We start from the raw sequence: 25,572 nt of genomic DNA, 5'->3' as shown, positions 1-25,572 counted from the left end.
TAAAATCAGACTAGAAATGAACAATTTCTTTTCATCTTTCTCATCACAGAAATGGTCTCAGCAAATGAGAGTTTCCTTTTATGGAGTCTCCAGGACATCGTAGAGATTATTGCTTCCTGGCAGAACTGGCCATAAAAAAGGGCAAGAGACTTACTATATTAAAATAATAATAGTTAAAAAAAAAGTAACAACTTTTAACCCAACTGAAATCACTTGTTTGTGACATTTTATCATTCTGTGTTTAACACATCCATCCATAACTGAAAGATTAAAACCATTTGGTTTTAGAAACATAACTCTGGGTGGGATAAGCCACTCGCCTGTCAAATTCGTGTGCTATTGGCATAAAGACTGCTTACCATTTTTAATCAAGTAATTCACTCTATCAAATCAAGCAAAGATAAAATTAGGTTAGAAATATATCAGGTACATACATATACATCTTAAAAGTCTTAACATTAGGTGTTTCAGAGAAAATATGACATTAAAGAAGAAATCTGCCATGGAAATTATAAGTACGTCTATTTTTGAAAACATACTGTCACCACAATAAGCTAAAATTGAGTTTTTAATCTATGAGTACTGTTTTGCACAGCTGGGACACCAAGTGCTATAGAGCATGCTCCATTATTGGTTCTTCTTGTTTCCCCCTGTTCACAGACAATAAATATACCTCTGTAACTCATAAATGGTTTAAATGGAGTTTTTCCCTTGCATAAAATAGGGTAGAAAGCTAAACTCATATAAAGAACCTAAGATATAATACATCCTTTCTAATGCTCGTTTTACCAGTTTGGAGGTGACTTGAGTCTTAAAAAAATGGTTTGTATCTCTTTTCCTGTCTTCCATTTTCCTGCCATTTATAATTATTTTTCTTTACAGAGATCTTTAAATCAGAATTATAAGAAGTCTTCAGACAGATTCTATTGGGCCAACAAAACGCTCTGTTTTGAACTTAAGTCTGAATGTCTTGAGGTGGAGAAAGAATTCTTTAACTATCCTGCAACAGTTTAGTGCTTACACCCAGGTGAGTTTGCACCTCTATTTCTTTGGCCTCTGGAGGCATTAGAGTGTTTGATCATTGCTTTAAAAGGTGGTAGTGGCTGATTGTTGAGAGTATTGTGCTAAGATCCCATGCAAAGGCAGCCATGAGAAGACAACTGGGAATTTTTACAACTGCTGGGTACAGCAGGGGAAGAGTAATGTAAGTTAAGAGACAATTCATTAGTTTTAAGATAATCAATTACTGACCTCATCACCCATGTGAGACTGAAACTCAAACTTCATTGGTGGACAGAACGCAGCAGGGTACATCTCCATGAATCTCTGCTTATCACTCCTGGGCTCCAAATTGTCAACTGCATTCTCAATAATGTCCAAGCCTTCGTGTCTGGAGGTTTCAAGGTTATACTCCGCAGAGAGATATGTTCTCAGGGCTCTGTTTAGACTTGCATGGTAGCCAAGATCACAGCACTTAAAAAGTAAGAGAACACCACATATAAAAATTAACTCAAAATGGATCACAACTTAAATGTGACAGCTAGAACCATAAAATTCTTAGGAGCAAACCTTCATTACCTTGCATTAAGCATTGGTTTTTTGGATATAGTATCAAAAGCACAAGCAACAAAAGAAAAAATAAATTGGGTTTCATCAAATTTGAAGACTTTTGTGCTTCAAAGGGCACTATCAAGTAAAAAGATAACCCACATCACGGGAAAAATATTTTGCAAATCATGTTATCTGATAAGGAATTTGTATCTAGAATATATAAAGAACTCTGGCAACTCAATAATAAATAGCCCAATTTTAAAAAATGGGCAATGGATCTGCTAGGTATTTCTTAAAAAATACATATACAAACTGTCGAAAGCATATGAAAAGATGCTCAACATCATTTGTCATCAGGGAAATGCAAATCAAAACCACATGTGATACCACTAGGATGGTTAAAATAAAAAAGGCAGGAAATAACAAGGATTGGGGAGGATGTGGAGAAACTGGAACCCTCGTACACTGCAGATGGGAATGTAAAATGTTGCAGTCACTTTGGAAAAGAGTCTGGAAGTTTGTCAAAGGTTAAACATATGACTTGGCAACTCCATTCCTAGGACTATATAAAAAAGAGATAAAGCATATGACTTGGCAATTCCATTCCTAGGAATATATAAAAAAGAGATAAAACTTGTACATGAATGTTTCCCGCAGTGTTATTAATAGCTGAAAAGTGGAAACAAGTATCCATCAATAAATGAATAAACAAAACATTTTCAGCCATAAAAAGGAATGAAGTACTGACACATGCTACAACATGGGTCAGCCACACATTGTATGACTCCATTGATATGAATATCCAGAATAGGCAAATTTATATAGAGAGAAGGTAGATTAGTGGTTGCCTAGGGCTGGGGGATGAAGGAATTAGGAAGTGATGGCTAAGGGGTGCAGGATTTTTCGGAGTAATGAAAATGTTCTAAAATTGATTGTGGCAACATATACACAACACTGTGGATATAATAAAAGCCAACTGTGGATTTTTAATGGGTTAAATGTATGGTATGTGAATAATATCTCAATAAAGCTATTAAAAAATAAAAGAAGCAAAATCAAATACAGAAAAGAAATAATGAAAAAATAGCTTTCAAGTTTGTTCATGCATACTGAGATTGATACAGTGATCTACTGAAATCCTTCTGGGATGCAAACATACTAACTGTAGTATTTTGATGTTTGTATAATTTACTGAAGACAGCAATAATCTGTACTCTTTCTGAAATGGGAAAAACAGGTTTGAATCTGCCAAAACAGCTCAGGAATGCCTTCTGTCTTATCTCTAGAATAAAATTTTTCAATAAGAAATGACTGGCCAAAGTCCTTTTATCAGAGACAGAATTTTGTTTAGTATTCCTAGGAATACAAGGGCTTTGGGCTTCGATCTTCACTATCTTTAATTTGTATTTATTTATTCATATTGCATTTTAAGAGAATATAATTTTAAAAACAATGTAACTCTGGATACTAGTCAGTTATAAATTACTGACAGAATTTTAAATTTGTACATAGAAGCAATATAAATCTCTTAAAGAGAAAACAAGTGGTTTTGAAGGTACAAAATCAGGTCATCCCTATATTGTTCTAATGAAGTTCAATCAATTCAATTTGATTCAATTCAACTCAGCTCACTAATTGGCCATCTACAGATGCCTGGGCATTTGCTAGGCTCCAGGAATATGAAAACTGGAACACAGTAAAATATAATCTCCATTCTCAAGGAATTCAAGTATAAGTTGTTCGTCAGTTTGCTACTAAAAGAGTAGTAGAAGGGTGCAAAGGACACAACTTGTCTTATGTTTTATGAAGGTACAGACTTAATCACTGACCTGTCCTTAGAAATGCCAACACATTTAATTCCACCCTCACCCTCCAATTTCATAATGCTTAAATTTGGGATTTTTACATAAACATATTATAAAATCTTGGTTTTCAAAGTGTGGTCTGTGGACCAGCAGCAAATGCAGACTCCTGGGCCCCACCCCTGACCCACTGAATTAGGATCTGAAGTTAAAAAAGAAATACGCACGTTGATTCATATACACACTAAAGTTTGAGAAGCACTGCACTGAAACAATCAAGTAAAACGGTCTTGAACCCTGTCCTTCAGGGGTGCCATTTCTCCAAACAGGCCAGAGAATCGACTTGATTAAAGATTACTTGATTTAAAAAAGCAGACAGTAGCTGCCACAACACAATTACAAATATAAGCAAAACATAGTTGCGAGATGCAGCAATCAGTCTCCGCATTAATACATTTCCAGTGGAATCTGCTGCACTCAGATACAGAGACGGATTTTCAGTTAATTAAAAAATTCTAGCCTCAGATGAGCAAAGTCCTCTTTTATTCCTCTTACTCCTCAAAATCTATAATGGTTCTGTGTAGCAGCTTTATACACCTCAGAGGGACTGAAAAATTATTCTTTCAATAACACCTCATCGTATGAAAACATAAATTTGTGAAGAAAATGGTCTCATTTCTTTGAGATGTACCAGTGCTTCAAAACACCCTACTATTCTGAAAGAGGGCAGATTCAACTTGATTATAATGAAGTAGATCACACAAGCTCCTTTACTTTATGAGTACTGATCCCAATGGGACTTAATAGAAAATTGATATTGAGAGGAAACAACCCAGAGAAAAGCCTTTTCCTCCCCCCAACAAAAACCAAGTCTCTTTTCAACTTAAAAGAGAAAGGAAAAAAGAGAAGAAGAATGAAGGAAAAAGAGGAAGAAAAAGAAAGAAATTCAACCCCAACTATCCACTTGAATTACAGCTCTGAAAAATACATACCAAATTTTCATTACTTCCAGACTTAGTTCACTATTTCTAAGTGTGGCTTCTTTGGGGAATAAATGTCAAGATTTCAAAAGTACCAGTGCATGTTTCCACACGCAGTTCAGCCACACAAAGTTGGTGAGTCTGGTCCCAGTAAGACACCCCTTATTTCACTGTTGTTTCCTAATAATTTGGGGAGAAGCATGCATGTGGCTTCGTAATCAACCCAGGGGCCTCCCTGGGTGTCTTCTGGACTTTGAGAACTTAGTAGGTTTCTGTGATGAGCTTTGATGGAAAATTTCCTTCTCTGACCTCTACCAATACTTTCCAGTCTGTGAGGTCATGTAACTGGCATGATTTTGTTACTTGTGATATGCAGCTTTTTCTACACTGTAGGCTTTTTAACCATCCAGAATTTTAAAAGAAACAAGAAACAGCAATAAAATTCTTTTTCAAGGTCTCCTGAGACAGCAAGACCTGTCACAGTCATTTTTTTTTTCTAAACTGGAAGCTAAAATGACACTGGATATGTTAGGATTCAAGATACTTGGTTAAAAGGCCTAAAGTAATTCTATGGAGCTTATGAATTATTAATGACAATACGAAGAGCCAGCTTCTACACAAAGAGTTGAATTATAACCCAAGTGCCCAAGTGCATTTAATGATGTAAATACATAAGAAACCAATAAAATATTTCATGAAAACAAAATAGTGTTGTTCTGATGGATGAAAAACTCTGAATGGATATATTAAATTATGGATTAAAGCTGGGGAAGGAAAGGCTGTTAGAAGTCGAAGGCTGTATTTTTTTTTTTAATATCCTAAGAGCTGCCAAGATAGATTCCACTAGGCATTAGTCTGTATCACCACAGTAAGGCTAATTTCCTTAGGCAAAAGCGTTGCAAATAGTATTAAAAAAATGAAGATGAAATCTAGGTACTGAGGCCAGTGACAAATACTTTTTCTTGTCCCAAAGGCTGAGAGATTGGTTCAAGTATACTTGGTGGGTATAATGTCAGGGTGTCAGGTATAAATGGATCATAGCTGTTCAGGGAGACAACTTTTTTTTTTTTGAAATAAACTCCATGACATGAGAAGCCCTAGTGGGGTAGAAGTTTGGGCTTAGATGGGATTACCATAATGGAAAACAAGTCCTACATACATGCTTCCAGAACAGTAACAGCCAATGTCATTTGCAGGGCAGCCCAGGAAGTGGCTGGAGGGCAGCCCCGAGCCTGTATGTCACTCCAGAATTAAGTGGTTGTCATGAGAATGGAGAGGGAAGAAATCCTGAAGTATTCGGTCTTAACTTCATCACTCCTGCCTCTGTCTGAGAAGCTTCCATGATCTTTTCTTGTGGGTCCTATCCCTGGCTTTTAATAAGTTTGGCTTTGACCATTCCAGAACCATGGATATTGTGTAAAGACTCAGTCTGCCCCTTCTTTTCAGTCTTTCTGAAAAATAGTGCAACCCAAGCAAACTGAACTGCAAAATACAGCTTTCACATGACCATGGGTAGCTTTCAAAGACCAGAAATAGACACTCTCAGAGCTTTTACAGTAGATGTCAAGGAAGAAAGTTGATTTCTCCTGTGTAAGTATCTTTGTCCTTCGCTAATTTCTTCTCTAGCTATTCAGTACCTCAGGCAAGATACCGCAAACACATTTTGTGAGACAGAGGCATCTTGTGGAATTGAACTGTATGTCTAAATTACAGGCAACTTTTACACACCTGCTTTCACCTCTGGGTTCCTGATGGTCCATAGCTGACAATTTAATTTTTGCTGCTACTTTAACTGCAGCTGAGCATTTAGCCAAACTTGTTTTGAGTTTCTCTTTAGCATGGAAAAGGTCAAAATGGTACATCGGTGTGATACCAATGGATACAAAGTAGGAAACAGGAGAAGGAGAACAGAGGTTGCATAGCCTGAGCCAATGAGTAGGCTGAATAATCTTTTGTTGCCTAATACAGCTCCCACCCACAGGGGCAATTATTTCCTTCAGAGGAGCTGCTACTGGACTCATTTTTTTCCCAGGCCAAATCTCTGTAACTACCCTGAATCAAATCACAAGAGAGGAGAGAGAACAATAAACCAAGCCTCAATTAATACAGGTCAGGTGATACATGCTATGGAGAAAAAAGTCAGAGGTACACGGAGTGCTAGGGGGAAGGGCATCGCTCTTTTATATAGGGCAGCCGGGTGTCACATGAATGTAAAGGAGGAGTATTGTAAAGCTCTGGAAGAAAGAGTGCTCTAGACAAAAACGAGAAAGGCCCCAGGCAAGAAAAAGCTTAGTGGGTCTGGGTAAGAGAAAGGCCTGTGTACCTGAAGCATGGTGACTAAGGGGAAAGTTGCAGGAGATGACACTGAGTGGCAGGTGGGTGCCAGTTCACATAGCGTCTTAGTGAATAGTTTGGATTTTATTCTAATGGAGAGTTTTAAATAGGGATTACAGGTCTGATTTATCTTTTTTTTAACACTTTGGTTGCTTGGGAAGAGAATGAATTATTGATTGGAAGGTCTTAGTGCTAAGTTGGACATCTTAGGAAGCTGTTGCCTCCTAAGTGCAGACAAGAGACGAAGAGGCTTTGTCTCAGAGACCGAGAGCGCAAGTAGTGAGAAATACCAAGGTTTGGGATATTTTGGACGTAGAGATGATAAGATATGCTGATGCGTTTATACGTGGGGAATGAGAGAACTGGGTTTTTGGCTTGGGCCACTGGGTGGAAAGTGGTACCATTTTCCGAGATGTAAACAATGGATAAGAAAAGGTTGTTACATGTGTGAAGGGTGATGATGGCAGTAGGGGCAAATGTTCAAGGTGTCTACAGACATCTGGTTAGAGATGTCCAGGAGGCAGTGGATATGCAAATCTGAAGCCCAGGAATATGATTAAGGCTGGTGAAAAAAAATCTAGGAACCATCAGATAGTATTTAAGGCAAGGGACCGAGAGAAAAAGAAACAAAGGATCACACCTTAGGCAACTTTCACAACATTCAAAGGTACAGCCAAGATGGAAAAGCGAGCACTGGAGCCTGAGAAAGTGCAGCCTATACGGCAGGTGGATGCAGTTTCTTTAACAAAGGCCCACAGCATCTCCATTGGAAGGAATGTTTAAAGCCATCCACTTCGGTCAACCAACTCATTTCGGTTTTTAAATACCCTTTCTTCCATGAAGGGATAAAAACACGCATACGCCCGTTTACATGATAACTACACTGTCCTTACCCATCTAACATCATCTCTTTATAATCTTCCTGATAAGAGTTCAGGCCTAATGGAGACTACAATATTAAAATTTGGCAGGTTTTCATGGATAAATTTTAATACTATTATGTAGTGGGGGAAAAGTCAAACTAATTAAGAAAAATCTGAACTCTGAATAAAATGCTTTTCAATTAAAAATATGTCCCTAGAGACAAAAGGATAGCTGATTATTTAGAAATGATAAAATAAACATGGCATGCAGTATACAATGTAACCTAACTTCAATCTTATTCTGTAGAAATGGCTAATAAAACACATGACAGAAATCTCTACCAAGAAAATTAGCTGGAATAGGGCATTTTCTATGGCAATATTCCATAATAGTAACAAAGATTTATCCTTCAAGCTTCAAAGTGACCTGCAAACTTTTACAGGGAGTAATGGGAGACTGTGAAACTGTACTGTAAGGATGACAAACACTTTATTATTATAGGGCAGGTGCTCAGGGACAAAGCACTAATAGAATCTTACTGTTGAGGATTTTGTTTCTCTGACTACCTTTTGAGGGTGGGTAGGTGTGGAACTGGACTGAAAGAGGTTATATTACCAGTTCTGCAATCTTAAAACCAGTTGGTTTAAGAATTTCAGATATACAGAGTAGTGAATATGATTATAGATCAGAGATTCCTAGCATTAAGACTTGTACTCTCCCCAACTCTTTTTTCTTAGCAAATCATAATCACTTGAAAATTTCAGCATTCAATCACAAATATATTTGTTGCCTGTATGATTTTTCTTCCTGTTGTAATACATCCTAATTTTTACAGAATAATAGTTATAGTCTCTTCTGCACTTAATGCTGGGAATATTTAATGATAACAGATACAAAATCTATTATTTACAAAACTACAATCTATTTTACCCTATAATTATGCCTTTATTCTCCCAAACCAATTAAATTTCCTTTGGCCAATACTTGCAATTCATATTAATTTTTTAGAATGACATAATAAAAACCTCACTGTGAAATTAACTTTGTTCACTTCCCACCTGATTCCAAAGTAAGAGACTGTTACTCTACAAACTAAAATTTACTTAAAACTTTCTTCAGAGACAGAGGAAAAGCCATCTCAACAATCTTCTGCTGAAGTGACGCTCTGGATTAACTAATACTCAGTTCATTTTATAAAGCAGAGGTTGCCCAACTATGCAGCCTGTGAACAAAATCCAACCCATGGCCTGATGTGATAAATGAAGTTTGACTGCCACATAACCATATCCATTTGCTTACTTACTATGGTTACTTCTGCACTAGAGTTGAGTAGGTACAGAGACTATAAGGCTCACAAAGCCTAAAATATTTACTACCTGGCCTTTTACAGAGAAAGTTTGTCAACTCCTGCTCTAAAGCATAGTGACCAATGCCAATGCACTGTGAATAAACACACTTAATAGGCCCTCTCTAATACTCCTGCTCAAACAATTAGTCTGTATGCTTTCAAGAGTTGATTGTACAGGGACTTGCCTGGTGGCTCAGTGGTTAAGAATACGCCTGCCAATGCCGGAGACACGGGTTTGGGACCTGGTCTGGGAAGATCCCACATGCCATGGAGCAAATAAGCCCGTGCACCACAACTACCGAGCCTGCGCTCTAGAGCCCACAAGCCACAACTACTGAGCCCACGTGCCACAACTACTGAAACCCATGTGCCTAGAGCCTGTGCCCTGCAACAAGAGAAGCCTCCGCAATGAGAAGCCCGCGCACTGCAACAAAGGGTAGCCTCCGCTCACCGCAACGAGAGAAAGTCCACCCATAGCAACGAAGACCCAACACAACCAAAAATAAATTTATATATAAAAAAGAGCTGATTGTATAATATCTGTGCCATTTATTATAATTTAATTAAATATTAAATAAACATAAAATAATTGAGAAAGGAGCTATTGGAAGATTTAAGAGTAAACAAAATTGTTATCAAATTAGGCACAATTGCCAACTGTGCAAGACTGTGAAAACATTGTATATATCCAAAATATTTTTTCTTGTGTGTTACAAAAAACTTAAAAGTAGAAATCATAGATAATACACAGTGGGTGTGGTTGTACATAGGAAGACTGACTATTCAAAATTCTGTACAAAAAGATAAATAATAATTTAAAGATTAGCAAGTTCAAGTACATTGGTATACTTTAGATTAAAATATTTAAGGCATGGTTTTAATAATTTTTTATAACTCTCTGCTTTTTCCGTTTCTAAATATAAAACATGCCAAACTTACAGATAGGTGCAAAATATATACAGTCAGCCCTCCATATCTGCAGGTTACACATCCATGAATATGAAGGACCGACTGACTTTAAAGGACTTAAGCATCCTTGGATTTTGAAGGATGCTCCTGGAACCAATTACCTGTGGATACGAGGGACAACTGCATACTTTTAAATAAATAAAATATTACAGGTATTTCATAAGTCCTCTAACCCCGCCAATCGCAACCCCCTCCCTTCTCTCTAAAGATAACTCAGTATCTGGAGTATCCAAACTAACATTGATAGGTAAAGGTGAAGTTTATCTAAAACAGATAAAATCGGAATTATTAAATAAAAAACATTAGATCACCTCCAAATCTATAGGAAAGACTTGAACTAATCTATCAAATTGCTGAAGTATTAGTTTTTAGACCTGTAGTCGTTAACAAAAGAAGATTCCATTAAATAGGGTGTCAGTGATATATATGTAAATTTATACTCTGAAGTGCCTGAAAATATTTTCTTAAATTATCATTCCTGTTTAATTTACATTATTAATTTGTACTCTAAGAAGGCATTTTGCTGACCAAAAGTAAATTATCGCCCAGATGTTGCTGAGTTCCAAATTAGTAGATTTTCAATTTAATAAAATCCAAATTCAAGAGGTTTTAGAATATCCATAGTTTGTTGCAAGGGAAAAACCTTAACTATATATGATGAAGGAATCAGAGCCATATCACCGTACACTAGTGATCAATTTCAGCAACACTATCAGTGGGCCAAACATACGTTGTTACATAGCTACATAAGACATAGCAATACCACCCATGGTGTATTCCATTGCAAAGTGCTTAACTTGAATCCATAAAGCCTTCATGTAGTGTTTGCTTTGTAGGAAATATAAGGGATGGAGAAATGGGCTAAATAAAAACACAACAAATTATCAGACAAATTGAGAAGCTGAGATTTTCTCAGGAACTCCTGTCTCCTCAACAACTGTCTCTTTAACCAGGGACTTGGCTGGATAAAAAAAGACTAAAGGGACACATCACACAGATCCAACATGTGATCTAAATTGGATCTAGTCTAGACATACCAGCTGAGAAACATTTTGGGGAGGGGGGGTTCACAAATGGAAATGTAGCGGTTATTAGACGAGACAAAATTTTTCTGAAATGGAAGGATGGGAGATGAGCGACTGAAAAAAGGGAGTTGAAAAGCTATATGTAAAATGTGATTTCATACTCTCTGGTCTAAAAATGTGTGTGTGGACACAGAAAAAGTCTACATTTTAACAGTGACGATCTCAGGTGGTAAGAATGTGATCATTTTATTTTCGTTTGTAGTATTTTCTAGATTTCTACAATGTAAATGTAGTGCTTCTATAATAAGACTAGTTTTAAAACAAATTCTATGGAAAATTTATATGACTTTTTTATATCAACAGATCCATTCATCATCATGTATGATAGAAAAATTTTAAGAAAGGCGACAGATACTGATTTGAGTAGAAGCCAAGAGAAACTGGAGGTTTGTATAAAAAAGGTCTCAACTTGAATTCTTTGACTAGTTATAATGCTTTGATTTAATCAAGATACATTTAGCATCTTCCATGTCATTTCACATATAAAATGTTTTTGATGCTGTATTAAGTGTCTTAAGACGGCATTAAAAAGGTTGTCTTAACTTTTTCTCACTAGAGGTATAATAATTATTATACCTTCTAATAATTATTAGCTCAGTATAAAAGGTATTTTGCTAAATAGGCTCACACAGGAGCATAAGGGATTCTAGGTGCCTTTGCATAATAATCCGTTTCTTTTTCATCATGAAGGGTCCAGCTTAATGGTTTTTAACATCACCACCGTATATGTAAGTTGGATTCCTACAAAATAAGCAGCCATTTTAGAATGTACGTATTCACATTCTGATTGCCTTGAAAGTGGGTCAACGAACTTGAAGCATGCTTTTCACTAAAAGAGTACTCAATTTCTTTTGAATATGACAACATACCAATTTCATAACATTTCTTTTAAAATTCATATTTAAGTTGTATCGTTTTAGAATTGTATAACATTTCTTTTAAAATTCATATTTTAGTTGTATCATTTGAGAATTGTTTACATTTTATTTTATTTATTTATTTTTGGCTGCGTTGGGTCTTCATTGCTATGGGTGGACTTTCTCTAGTTGCTGCCAGCGGGGGCTACTCTTTCACTGCGGTACGCAGGCTTCTCATCGCAGTGGCTTCTCTCCCTGCAGAGCACGGGCTCTAGGTGCACGGGCTTCAGTAGTTGTGGCATGCAGCCTCAGTAGCTGTGGTTCACGGGCTCTAGAGAGCAGGCTCAGTAGTTGTGGCGCACAGGCTTAGTTGCTCCGCGGCATGTGGGATCTTCCCGTACCAGGGCTCGAACCTGTGTCCCCTGCATTGACAGGTGGATTCTTAACCACTGCGCCACCAGGGAAATCCAACAATTTTTAGTCCATTTCTACTTTTGGAAGCTTGCTGGCCCGCGCGGGGCTTGCCCTGGGGCGCTCTCCTGAAGAAGGAGGTCCTGGCCGTGAAGAAGTCCTCGGCGTCCTCCTCCAGGCTGCTGTAGCCGCTGCTCATGCTGCTGGTCCCGTCGCGCGCGGGCCGCCTCCCTGGGACGCTGGCAGCTAGGCAGGGGGTGCCGCGCCCTTCCGCCCTGTGAGGTTCCCGGCGCGCGGCCCCGAGCCGCTGGCGGGCTGTCCCGCTGCAGCTGCGGCCGTCGCTCAATCTACATTTTAAATTTAAGGCTGATCTTTAAAAAATCCAGCTTTCTAAAAATAAAATTGAAAATACTTGGCATACTTAACTATTTATTTATATCAGATTTATTTTGATCTGGAGGTTAAAATGTCTGAGTTTGAAACCTAACATAACAGTTGTGTAACGTTTGGCAAGTTACCCAGCTAGCTAAGCCTCCGTCAGTTCATTTAATCTATAAAATAGAGAAAATAGTATTTACCTCACAAGGTTATGATGATTAGATGAAATTATGCTTAGAAACCTAGGTGCCTGTCACATAGTAAGAGTTCAATAAATATCCACAACCATGATGGTGACTCATATAATCCTGACATGCTCTTCTTGTCCTATATATACTAACGGTATCAAGGACGCTACTGTACATCTCCACACAGGTGCCCCATAGGTATCTCAACCTTACTACATGTAACAGAACTATTGCTCCTCTTTAGGGTCCCTATCCCAGTAAAGTGTACATCATTAACCTAGTTATTCAAGACCTGAGCCTAGGAGTCACTTTTTTTTTTTTTTTTTTTTTTTTGCAGTATGCGGGCCTCTCACTGTTGTGGCCTCTCCCGTTGTGGAGCACAGGCTCCGGACGCGCAGGCTCAGCGGCCATGGCTCACGGGCCCAGCTGCTCCGCGGCATGTGGGATATTCCCACACTGGGGCATGAACCCGTGTCCCCTGCATCGGCAGGCAGACTCTCAACCACTGCGCCACCAGGGAAGCCCTAGGAGTCACTTTTATCCTTTTTTTTTTTAAACCCACCACCCCAGTTTTCTTTTAGCTTTATTTTCAATATATTTTGAATTCAACCACTTCTCACAGGTCTATTGCTACCACGCCAGTCCAAGCCAGCATCATCTCTGGCCTGGACAATTGCAAAAGACCCTAGATATAGCTCGCTTTTTTCACACTTGTCCTCCTCACCTACCTCAGTCTATTTTCCACCCCGATGCCAGAGTAAGTCTTTAAAATGGAAATCACGTGATGTCACCTCCTTGTTTCAAACCCTTCACTGGCTTCACACCAAACTTAGAGCAAAAGCTAACCCCTTTTCCCTGTCCAAAGGCCCTTATAAGTGATTGGGCTTCTGCCCCTCCTTCTCTCCCAGAACCTTTTCCTCACTCGCTCCTCTCCAGCCATACTGGCCTCTGCTATTCTCGAGCATCTTGAACTTGCCAAACACACCTCCACCTCTGTACCTGGAGCCTTGCCAGTGCTTCTATATGAGGGACATCTTGCTATCCTGGAGCATCTTGAACTTGCCAAACTCACCTCCGCCTCTATACCTGGAGCCTTGCCAGTCCTTCTATATGAGGGATTCCTTCCCCATTAGCAATATAGCTCTGCAGCTCACTTCTCTGCTCAAACATCAGGCTTTTCTGACATGCCATCAACAGAAGCACCCCCAGAGCTCTGTTTTATTTTTCTTCATGGCACTGTTACTACTACAACAATAAGTTACTACTTATATACATATTAAATATAAATATTTACTATATAAGCATATAATATATTACATATATATTACATACATATAATATATTTCATATGTGCAAATGTTTTTATGGCTTGTCTCCCCAACTAGTACATAAACTCCATGGAGGTGAGCACTCTGTTTTGTTCATTGATGGATCCCCATTATCAAGAATAGTACTTGGTACCTGGTACGTATTAAAGAAGCACTTTTCAAGATACAGAGACTTATCTATCCTCTTGTTAAATTGGCTTGGGTTTAGTGAAGTACTCCAATCACTACTAAAATAAGCCCTAAACAAAAAAAGCAAGCAGAGCTGTTACAAGAATTAGTTCTTCTATATTCCATTCATTTTGCAGAATCCTTACAGATCTAAGTTTGAAAACAGGGGTCATAAAATTTTTTATTTTTATTCAGGAAAACTAGCAGCAATCTAGCAGAAAAAAATCCTTTTATTTCATCAGAGTGCTAGAAGAAAAAGAAATTTTTTTTTAAAACTTCTGTATTTAAAACAATTAACTGATTACTTACTTGATTGAAATACTTGTAACAAAGAGAAAAAAGTTTGCCCTGGTTTTATTACTAAATGGTTTTGTATAAAGAAATTATGATATTATATGAGATAAAGTTGTTTTTACACTTAAATAAAAGGAAAAAGTCACATCAGAGTGTTAATGAACTAAAAAATCTTTTATAACAATTCTTAGCAATTCTTTTGTAAAAGTCCCAAACTGTGGCTCTAAAATAATCGCTAAATATCTGAGACTTAATGCACCATAAAAATAGTTGTTTTAACCTACTATATGACTAAATTATGACAGACACTATAAGCCACAGAAAATAATCTTATATTATCATCTAACTGTTGAATTCAATCACTGCAAAGCAGTATACAAGTAAAATTCCCGCAGATAACTCTCTGAACTTCACACTTCATCTGTGTTTTCCTTATGACACATCACTTTTTATCTTCTATTTGCAGATCTTGGCGTTCTTGGACACAGGATTTTTGTCTGTTTTATTTTTGCCATCTCCTACAGTATTAGCACAATGACTGGGCTACCCAGTGGATGATTTCTGAATGAAAGAATGAGTGATGCTGAGGGTCAAAGTTGGGGAATAATGGCAGTAAACACTGCACAAATATAATAGTAGACATATACTTGGAGTGTTCTAAATGAGCCCGATTAGTGCTTTTTTTATATCATATCCTATAAAAGTAAAGAGAGTTAGATAATAAAAGTGGTTTCTGTGTATCCTATTTTGCTTCACAGTATTTATCACAACTGTGTTGTGTAGTCATTTGCTTAATATTTTTTTTTTCCACTTTAAATTCCAGGGGGTAAGAACTGTTTATCTATGGCTTCACAGAGCCTCAGCATCTCACAATAGTAGGGGTCCAATAAATATATTTCGAATCAATGAACACAGTTAGGGCTGTGCTACTGCATCATTTGAAAATGCCTGGACCCCCTTCCTAGCTGAGTCTTCCAGATACTCACAGCTTCACAGAACTTCATAATTCGTTTTTCAGCGGTTTTAGGATGCACAGTATTTCACATGCATCTTACAATTTATTGTGTCTTAGTATTCTGTGTAGTTTAATTGGCAGAGTTTTTTTCCTGAGAATTACATAAAACAACATTGTTTTAATAAATGATGGTGTTTTAGAATCAAGGAAATGAGATTACTGCTAATTCCATCTTGGTATGGAAAGTATAAAAACTTCAAGTACTTACATCAATTAAATCTGAAAGATCATGAATATAATACTTGAAAACTGAGGCATTGGTTGCTTCAAGGGTTAGGAGATATTCATTCCGTGCCTTAATCGACTTTAGCTTGTTTTCCGAATACTTTGCTTGTCTCTGGAAATGAAGAAGATCCAGGCATTGGGGAAAACAATAAAGTCATTTTAAAACAAGACAGGGAAACATACATGAATTTCTATTCATCTAAACAATTTATTCAACATATACAAATGACCTTCGAAGTCCTTTGAGAAAAGTACATTTCGAATCTGAATTAAATAAATGAAAATTACCCAGCGATGAGGAAAAACGACAACGTATACGGGCGCCAGGCCCATTTGCAATGAAATCTCTTTGTTAATATTCAAAGTTCTCTACATTGTGTATTGGATACTTGGCATTCACCACTAAATGAGGTCCAGCTGTTATTACATGATTTTTATGTTTCTAACACATTTTTTCATTCCCGTGGGAGGAAATGCATGTCACTTCACAGTAATTTACAATGTGTGTCTATCAGCTGTTGCATCAGTGTTCCTAGGTTTGTCACCTCCAGTGAGGACAGAAAGGCTCTGCAGTCTTTTACTTACTTTTTCCTTCATTTTTTCAATTTTCTTCACAGAGCTTCGCCGCTGATGTCTCTCTTCCAGTCTAATATGAAAGACTGGGTCACTGGATCTGCCAATTTGCTTCTCTTCTTGTTTCTCAGCCTCTTTCAGCTTGCTCTCTGCGCTGATGCTCTCTGCATGATACATATGGTATGTTTTCATCACCTGTGAAAATGTGACCCACATTGTTAAAAGATGTCTGTCTGTAACTTAGAAAGTGAATGGAAACCATTATATGACATAATACGTTAAAGATATCACCTTTCAACTGGCAGAGAGCCAGATTGTTAGTGAAATAAAGTATATACTATTCCTTCTACATAAAGCAAACAGAAATATGCAAATTCACCTGCCAGGAAGAGGCACTTAGGGACAGGCTGTGATGAAAAAAATGATTTACAGGGTCTTGTGTGTGCTTTCAGTGTACTTAAAAAGTTCCCTCAAACTTAAAAGTGTTTCTCTAAAATCTCCTCTGCATTATTAATTTGAAGAATAAACCCTTATGCATGGATAAATTTTAGTCAAACCTTGGAATTATAAAAAACTCCAAATAAATATATAGCCCTTACCACAGGGACTTTATTGCTTAAAATGTACTTGTCAAAATACAAAATGTAAATATAAGGTTCATATATAGTTGTAATTAAAAAAAAAACTTTTTATGAGCACAAAGTAATACTTTATGTTCAATGTAGAAAACACGATACAAAAAAGAAAGTAAAATATAAAGTAGAAAATAAAAAACATAAGATTTTGGTATACAGCTATGCAGTCTTTTTCCTATGAAAATACACACACACACTTGTTCATTTTAAAATGACACATATCATTTCTCCTTTTAAAAAATCTGAATCATACTATATTTACAATTTTTAATCTCCTATGTCCTTTTCCACTTAAAAATATCAACATTTTCCTATACCACAAAATAGTCTTGTAAAACATAATTTTAAGGGCTGTATAATATTTCTTTATATGACTGTGCCATAACTTACTTAATTCCCTACTGTTGAACATTTTAGAATATTTCAACTTCTTGCTTTTTTATAAATAAAGCTGTGCTGAAAACCCTTCATATATAGAGTATCTTGTTTCTTCTCTTAGAAATGATACAGGTAATTTGCATTTTGATAGATTTAGGAATATACAGGAGATGAAATTTTGTAATGTATCCTTTCCATATATATTGTAAATCCAATTAAATCCAATTAAATATTCTTTAATTTAGAAAAATTTAAAGGTGTGATGACTCCAATGCCAACTGATGTCTCAGGGTTCCTTGAGGTACCAGAACTCAGCACCCAAGTAATCAGTACCGGCACATTCTCAAAAATTATCTCAAATTCTCCTCCACATAAAATGGATTTTATTTCATCTGTAAATAACTGTTATTCAGAGCCAATTTTATAACTAAGGAATAGTTGTGTTAAAGAGATTGATGTATGTTTTAAAGTAAGGAACTCGATTTTTCTCATTTCAAAAGATGAGTTTTAAAATAGTTTGAAGACTGGAAGCAACACTGGAATAAATATATTTATTTAGGTTGAACCAAATTGCTGTTTTTTGTAGGTTATATGAAAAAGGTAGAAAATCAGCACTTATGGTTCAACTTAACACACACTCTTAAGATGACTATTTTAAAGAGTAAAACACAGGGTTAATGAAGAGCTTTACTTTTCATAAAATCTGATGATGTCTTCCCTTAAAATCATAAGCTAGCTAATTACGTCAAAGGCACTGCTGAACAAGAACAAAGTGCGGGCCAAACTACAAAGTCATGGCGGCTTTCTGTGAGCTGTGTGTAACTGCAAAGTTGTCTCTTCTTAGTAATTATCAAATCTGTCTGGGGGTGTGGTTTGGTTGGCTACTCCAGTTTGAAAGAAAAATAAGACAGCATTAGGAAGCAGCTGGGGAATGAAATGGGAGTCCCCGTGCAGCTGGGCAAACAACGAGGTCAATCAATCTACTGCACACCTGGCATTTCTAGGCTTGGCTCTGTTTATATTCCCCGCCTGAAGCAAACCCACAGGCTGTCTGGGTCCTGGTTCCAGTTCCATCTTTAAATGAGAGGGTGAAAACAACCAATCTCACACACACTCACAGACACACGCACACACACACACACACACACACAGACACACAGATGCTCGGCTGTCTTCTTGCTAGTTGACAGGAAGGAAGAGATGAGAACACGTGCCTCCCGTCATAGTTGGATGAAAAGGCATCCCAGACAGACCTGGGTAACTGAGAAATCTTGCTTTTAAATACGTCCTGAAGAAAAGACCTGAACTCCTGACTCTTGCTTTACTAAGATGCTGAGGCCCACTGTAAGCAGGTAATTTGCACAAACCAAGCTTTAGGCACTAAGGATTCTGAGCTGGCTGCTAGCATGACGTTTCTGGTTAAGTGGGCTGGGTTAAAAGGAAAACGTTCGAGTCTGACCTAACACTAGCAAGAAGAGGGTATAAATATTTCAGCACAATAGCTGAGGATTCTCCACGGTTCAACAGTAATTTCCAGAAAGGGAATGTCTTTGTTCCGTTTTTTCCAGTTTGACTTAGGGTTTCCACTGTTCTCCAAAATGTCAACAGTTACAATGAATGAATTTTAAAAGTTGGAGAGAAAAAACCAAAAGCTTCTCGAGAACTCTAATTGCAGACAATGAATGCCAGTACAAACTGCATTATTTAAAATGTAAGCTGTTGACAGAAGTTAAATGTGTTTTGTATTTAAAATAACAGACAGTTCTCTCTTTTACAGAGAAGTAAAAGAAAGCTTTTGAATATATACTGCAAAGAAAATAACAGCTTCTCCATCAGCTTAATGCAAACACAAGCCTTTGCATACCAAATGACACGATAGGTATATATCCATTTAAATGTACTCCAATAGCATATGTTCCTATTTGAATTCTTTTCTACTAAAACCTCAGGCATAATTCTCCATTGAACACGCTCAATTTATCTTCCCTGCTCTGTCTTCAACTGCAAGAAGAATATAGTCAAGTAGAAAGTGACCACATCATGGATTTCTTTGTGACACTTGAATATTGCCAGAGTATTAGCAAATCATTGATGTCAGAATAAAGGGAATATTAAGCTGGACTTTGTTCAGATCCTCTGCCCTTACCAATCTCTCTTTACCTCATGTACCTCTCACCTCATGTGAAATCCTATATAAAAACTTTGGACAGAAACTGTATATTTCTTACTGACAGACCCTATATAATGGATCTGACACTACTCTTGTACTTTAAATCAAAGTAATTAAAGTATCTATAGTAAATTTCAATATTCAGTGTCAAGAAGTCATGGTGTATCTGAAAACTATCCATGTGTTGGAGATCAGTCGATTAAGGGTATAAATTCTACTTTTTGATTTCTGGCTCAGAAGTTAGAAGACATGGTTCCAGGAATGGATCTACCAGTTACTAGGTGTGGAGAGTCATTTAACACTTCTGCTCACCTTACAAGGTTGTTGCGGATACCCAATTGTACATGGTCCCTGTGTGTGGGTACAACTGTACCTTTACTGAGTACTTACTACATATGTGTGTATATATATGTATATAATCTATACCACTTATATATATATATATATATATATATATATATATATGGAGATATATGTAATGTGTATCTATTTAGCTAAACAAACATTATATAATTCCTACTACATGCCAGACATTGTTCTAAGCATTTTACAAATATTGGGTTGCCAAAAAGGTCATTTGGGTTTTTCCATAAGATGTTACGGCAAAACCCGAACGAGCTTTTTGGACAGCCCAATAATAGCTTATTTAATCCTTCTAAAAACGCTTATGAGGTAGGTACCTTTATTCTCCCCATATTACAGACGAGAAAAGTGAGGCACAGAGAGGTTAGGTAACTTGCTGAAGGTCACACAGCTGATAATCGGCAAAGCAATGGGTGGTACCCCAGCAGTCTGGCTCCAGATTCAGTGCTCTGGACTGCTATGCAGTGACCTTCAGAAGGTCTAATGCATTATACAAATGGAAGGCCTCTTTATCTGGGGGATACAGTTACTCTTGGTCATATTTAGGAATGGAGGAAAAGAAGGAATGAAAGATAATAATTTATTCATTCAACATCTGCTTGGTGTTTAGCACCTGTAAGGCACTGATGGGTATAAAAATAAAGACTTGGTTTCCATCTTCTAAGAGTTTAAGTTTTTAGAATTTAAAAAATGGGCCTTGGAGATTCTCATGGACACTGATGAAGTGAGAGGGCATTTGGGCTGAGAGGACAGTATCAGGAAAGATGTAACGGGGTAGGCGACCCACACAGGTGAGGTGGGCATGAGGAGACCAAGATGGTGGAGAAGGGAGTCCAGGGTAGTGGATGATGGGGTAACTGAGCTGAAGAATAAGACTGGGCCAGATGAGGAGAGCCTTGAAACCCCAACTAAGTAGTATAGAATTTACTCTGAAGGGGGTTGGTGAGTCCACAGAGGTGTGAACAGTATGGTCAAAGCAGTACCTTAGCAGTAATTCGGTGAAGATAGGCAGGATGTGAAGCGACCTGATTTAGCATGAAGAAGAGGGAATGGAAAGGAGGAAGGAGAATCCAGAATGACAGCTCCAGGGCCTTTTCTCGGTTCTCACTCTCTCTGACCTTTTCTTAAACTTGACACGACTCCCTCCACCACGGAGTTCAAATCCTCTCACGCTCTGCTCCCAACACCAGCCCAAGCAGCACTCTGTATACTACTGAGTCAATCACTTAACTCCCTCCGCAAAATTTGTACTTTCCTGCCTCCGTGGCCTTTTCCCAAGACAATCCAATCCCACTGCCTGGGATGCCCTCCCCCAGCATCCCCTGCTGTTACCATTTTGACTCATCCTCCAGGGCAAGGTCAAAGCTCACCTATTGCTAAGTGTTCCCTGGGTCCCCAGCCACAGTGGTCTTGTTCTTCCGACCTCCAAGACCTACTTACTGATAGCACTTCAGACTCTGTGCCGTGTGTTACAGATATCTGTGTACCATTCAGCATCATGGATTGTCCTGTAAGTTCAGTGAGGCCACCAATAATATTTTAGGCAACTCCAGGTCCTTAATATTGCCTTATATACAGGAGGAGTAAAATAGGCATCTGGTGAGAAACAAATGAAGGACAGGAATCCTTTTATATTCAGCTTGCCCATTCATTTATTCATTTAACAAATACTATGTGACTAGCATTGTTCCTCTCCATCCCTGGCACCCAAAACAGTACCACCAGTAAATACCTGGGACTGGACTGATGGGATGGCAAACATTTCTAAATCATTTGTGAAATACAGTTAGCACTGGGATTTATGGCATCTCAGAAAAAAAGGGTGTTGTGGTTGGCAGGTGGGCTGGTAAAAAGCAGTATGTTAGTGACAGTATTTCCTAATTCCACACACAGCCTGCTGTTTTACTAAATCCATCAATCACAAAAAGCTCTCCTGAGAAACTACATTCTTTAGGTCTCCTTAAATACCAACAACCTAAGAGAAAGATCTCCTTTCTATAATCAATACAGGAGAGGGCTCTAACTGTAACCGAGTTTCTGCCGGTGCCAGATTAACAAAACCATCAGGGTGGGACCACCACCTTGGAAGTCCATTCCCACGAAGCTCTCAGGTTCATGGGGAAGGCAGGGCTCCCGGGCCACCCTAGGCTGAGCCCCAGGAGCTGTGCTGTAAGCCTGGCTCCTTCAGGGGCTCACATAGCCTCTGTTCCTCTGTGTAGACTATAGCCTCTGCTGAGCCAAGCTGCGTCCTTGGAGCTTAGTTTAAATAGGGGCACTGGGCAAGAGCTACTTCTCAGACAGCATCAAAACACTGCATGCTGCGATCTTTACACCAGCAACCTTGAGCTTTCCTGCCCTTCAGTATACTGAGCCAACCTTGGCGACGAATACAGGGCCAGGCAGACCTGGATTTGAGTTCTCGTGCTACTGCGTATCAGCTGGGCAAGTTTCTTAACTTTCCTGAGCCCCAGTTCCTCTGAGGTGAAATTGGGATTAAGTGATACAATGCCTGGGAAGCACAGGAACAGGGTGGGCAGTTCTCTTTCTTGACAGTTTCTAAGGTATGATGTAGAAGCGAGTACACAGGCTCCGCGGCCAGACTGACTGGCTTCATGTTCTGGCTCTAAGCAGAGAGGTGCAGGCCAGTGCCTCCCAAAGACAAAGCAGCTGGAGAACTGAGTACAGCAAAAGCAGACCTGATGGAGGCCTCTCCTGCTGTTTCAATATTACAACTCGGGACAGCCAAAACCTCTTAAAAACTAATCTAATATACCAGTGACGAGTACCCAGGAGTTGATGGCATAGATACCTACATGTTCATAAAACACACCACCTGAAGTCACACTTAGGAAGGCTTCTAGCCTCTCCGCAATGTCCACCTCATCATTAACACCCTTTTTGATGTATGCTGACAGTTACTGGAAAATTAAGTGTAATTTACTGGAAAATTACCCAGGTTTCAGGGAGCAGTGCATAGTGATCTGCATTTACTCATCCACCAAACAGCTACTGAGTATCTGTAAGCCAGGCATCGTGCTAGGCTCTGAAGCTAGAGATGAAAGACACAGTCCCTACCCGGTAAAGACACAAAGGCAGACCTACTCTTACTGAAGACAAATAGGAGGTGGGGAGGGAAGCACCCACGGACTTCAGGGTAGGTAGGCTGAGTGCAAGTCAGGTGGAGAAGACTCCTAGGCTTCCTTTTAATCAGCTTCTATTTAAGTCTGGGAGCTCACCTGGAGAGAAAGTTGGGGGGGGGGGGGGGGATATATTTTATTTATATAAAGATGTAAAGACAGGAGAATCCCACCCAGAACATGAATGCTACTCAGTCAATGCCCACAATGGATCTCAGTTCCCACCCCAATGCCCCATCTCCCACTTAAGGCCTGTGAGGGACACCTATCAGTGTATTTTATTCTCATTTGTGGCATCAGGGCTGGAAAAGCTGCTGATCCCCGAGGTAATGAGGGGTCAATAGCACTGTTACAATGATGAACTTTCCCACTTCCTTTCCCCAGGCTTGTATGGTTCACTATAAGTCAATGAAAGCAGAATTTACAAAACTTAATTATATTTGAAAAGTAACGTTTATCGGAGAACTCACTTTGAGAGGTAGTATACTGGCAGTTAAGAGCTTAGACCCACAGAACAGACGGCTTGGGCTCAAATCCTGCCTCTGCACTTGCTGTGTGATCTTCAGCAAGTAACTTAACCTTTCTGTGCCTTCATTTCTTCCCTGTAAAATGGGCATAACATTCTTACTCACTGCATGCATAGGGTGGTTGGAAGGATTAGATGTGTCATGACATGTAAAGAGCACAGAAAAAAGAGCTTGACATGTAATAAGTGCACAGTAAATGTCAGCTACTGCTATTTGAAAAAATTACCACAAAAGATTTCATTTTAATAATAGGTAATGATTTCTCCATGACGGGAAAGACTATCATTTCCAACAGAGGTAAAGGAAAGGAAAGAAGTGATACTTCCATTTATGTGTATGGGAAGAATTTTAGCAAAGCGCTTTAGAAATGAGCAGATAGTTCAAGATGAACGATTAAATAGCATGAGATCCCGTCTTTATAGCTAGTTTATCAAAGAAAACTTGAGGTATGTTGTGGCTCCACTGAAATGAAATCAGTAAAACAGTATGAATTTATCATCGAATTATATTTATAATCCAAACAAATGCTTTGAACAAAAGGCATTGTCTGGGACTCCGGACCCTGCTGGCTGCTAACCAACCAAATGACAGGGCAACAGAGATACAGAGAATAAACAAAACAAAGGGAAAAACAGAGAACACATATGCAAAGGGAGAAAGTAAGGCTAATGAAAGTCCCCAAAATAATTCTGTTCTGTTCTGTTCAGTGTGGTGTTAAAGGTTTTGTTTCAGGAGTAATTACAAAGAACAGCATTTTGTAGGTCTATAAAATCCAACAGACCTGGATTTTGGTCCTAGCTTTGCTGCAAAATAGTTCTGTAACCTCAGTCTTTCTGACCCTCAGTGTAACTTTCATCTATTAGAGATGGCAACATGAGGCCTCCTGACAGGACCAAAATTAGGGAACCAATCAAATAAAACTATGAACCTCAAACACTTTGAAAACTGTGGAATGAAAGAAAAAGCGCAAACTAGAGGTTTGACCATAGAAAAACTGATCATGCAACTAAAAGGCCTCTTTCCATGAGAATTTTAATACATCCCCTGAAATGGAGAATATCTGATGATGCTCAGAGGAAATAACATAGGATGGCATCTAGCAGTCTATATGAAAAGAGCATCCGGACTGTCATTCATGTTTTGTTTTCTGTTGGAGATTTACTATCTTCTTCTCCATCTTCAACAAGAACCTACAAGAGCCTGTGATAGTGGAAGGAGCTTTCAGGTCCTAAATATCCAAGAGTGTGAACCCTCAGTCTGCCAGGCCTTGACTGTGACCTTGTGGCAAGGCTCTGTCTAACCCTGCTGGCCCAGAGCGTTCTCACCTATAAAGGACGTGGCTGGACCATGTAATTGCTCAGGGCTTTTCCAACTCTAAAAGTCTATGAGTCCATGATTTCAACAACTAAGTATCACAAGTATTTATTGTTTGGGGAAATACATATATATAAAATATACTTCTCAGTTGCTAAAGAGGCTGATTTTTTTCAGTGTCAGGGTAGATGGCAGGTAAATTTTAATCAAAAGGAAAAACCCATTAACAACAAATTATACTAATTATCTCCTGCTTCTGTTGATTGAGGCAGCAAACAGTATACCACGCTATGCCGAGGACATAAGATTCCTCCTAGAATTTTCCATGGGCTCTGAGGCCATACTCATTCTGCTTTGCTGCACAGAAAATATCTAGAAATGAACAATGCCTGTATACTCTAATGTACTATTATACTGATGAATCTTAAACTGGGGTATCTATCACTCTAGTGACTTTAATTAGCTCTCAAACTGATTGGTGATCAATCATCAAGTGCTCACTAAGGAGGAAAACCCAGGAACTACCTGGTAGGTGCAGGGTTGACACAAGGATTTGCTATGTGCTTTTATCTTTGACTGTTATATTTAAGTTAAAGCAGGGCATTAGTCATCTTTTTCAAAGTGCTAAATTTAACTATACATATATATATATATATATATTTTTTTTTTTTTTTTTTT

The 25,572-nt window shown here is 38.3% G+C and overlaps 1 protein-coding gene across 2 annotated transcripts in view; it reads right to left on the bottom strand.

Annotated features, from left to right (window-relative positions):
- The window catches only part of SRGAP1 (SLIT-ROBO Rho GTPase activating protein 1), a 269,221-nt gene that overhangs the window by 73,563 nt on the left and 170,086 nt on the right, over positions 1–25,572 (bottom strand). For both annotated transcript variants that reach the window (XM_029205131.1, XM_029205130.1), the window contains exons 5-7: positions 16,383–16,565; positions 15,781–15,909; positions 1,252–1,473 (exon numbers count right to left, since the gene is read on the bottom strand). In XM_029205131.1, coding sequence (XP_029060964.1) covers positions 1,252–1,473; positions 15,781–15,909; positions 16,383–16,565 — 534 coding nt within the window. The remainder of the gene's footprint in view (positions 1–1,251; positions 1,474–15,780; positions 15,910–16,382; positions 16,566–25,572) is intronic.

Source organism: Monodon monoceros, unplaced genomic scaffold (assembly GCF_005190385.1).
Source record: "Monodon monoceros isolate NGI ecotype Baffin Bay Population unplaced genomic scaffold, NGI_Narwhal_1 Super_Scaffold_6, whole genome shotgun sequence".
NCBI classification, from domain to species: domain Eukaryota; kingdom Metazoa; phylum Chordata; class Mammalia; order Artiodactyla; family Monodontidae; genus Monodon; species Monodon monoceros.
Note: the sequence above shows the minus strand (reverse complement) of the source record. Positions and strands in the feature narration are given on the sequence as shown.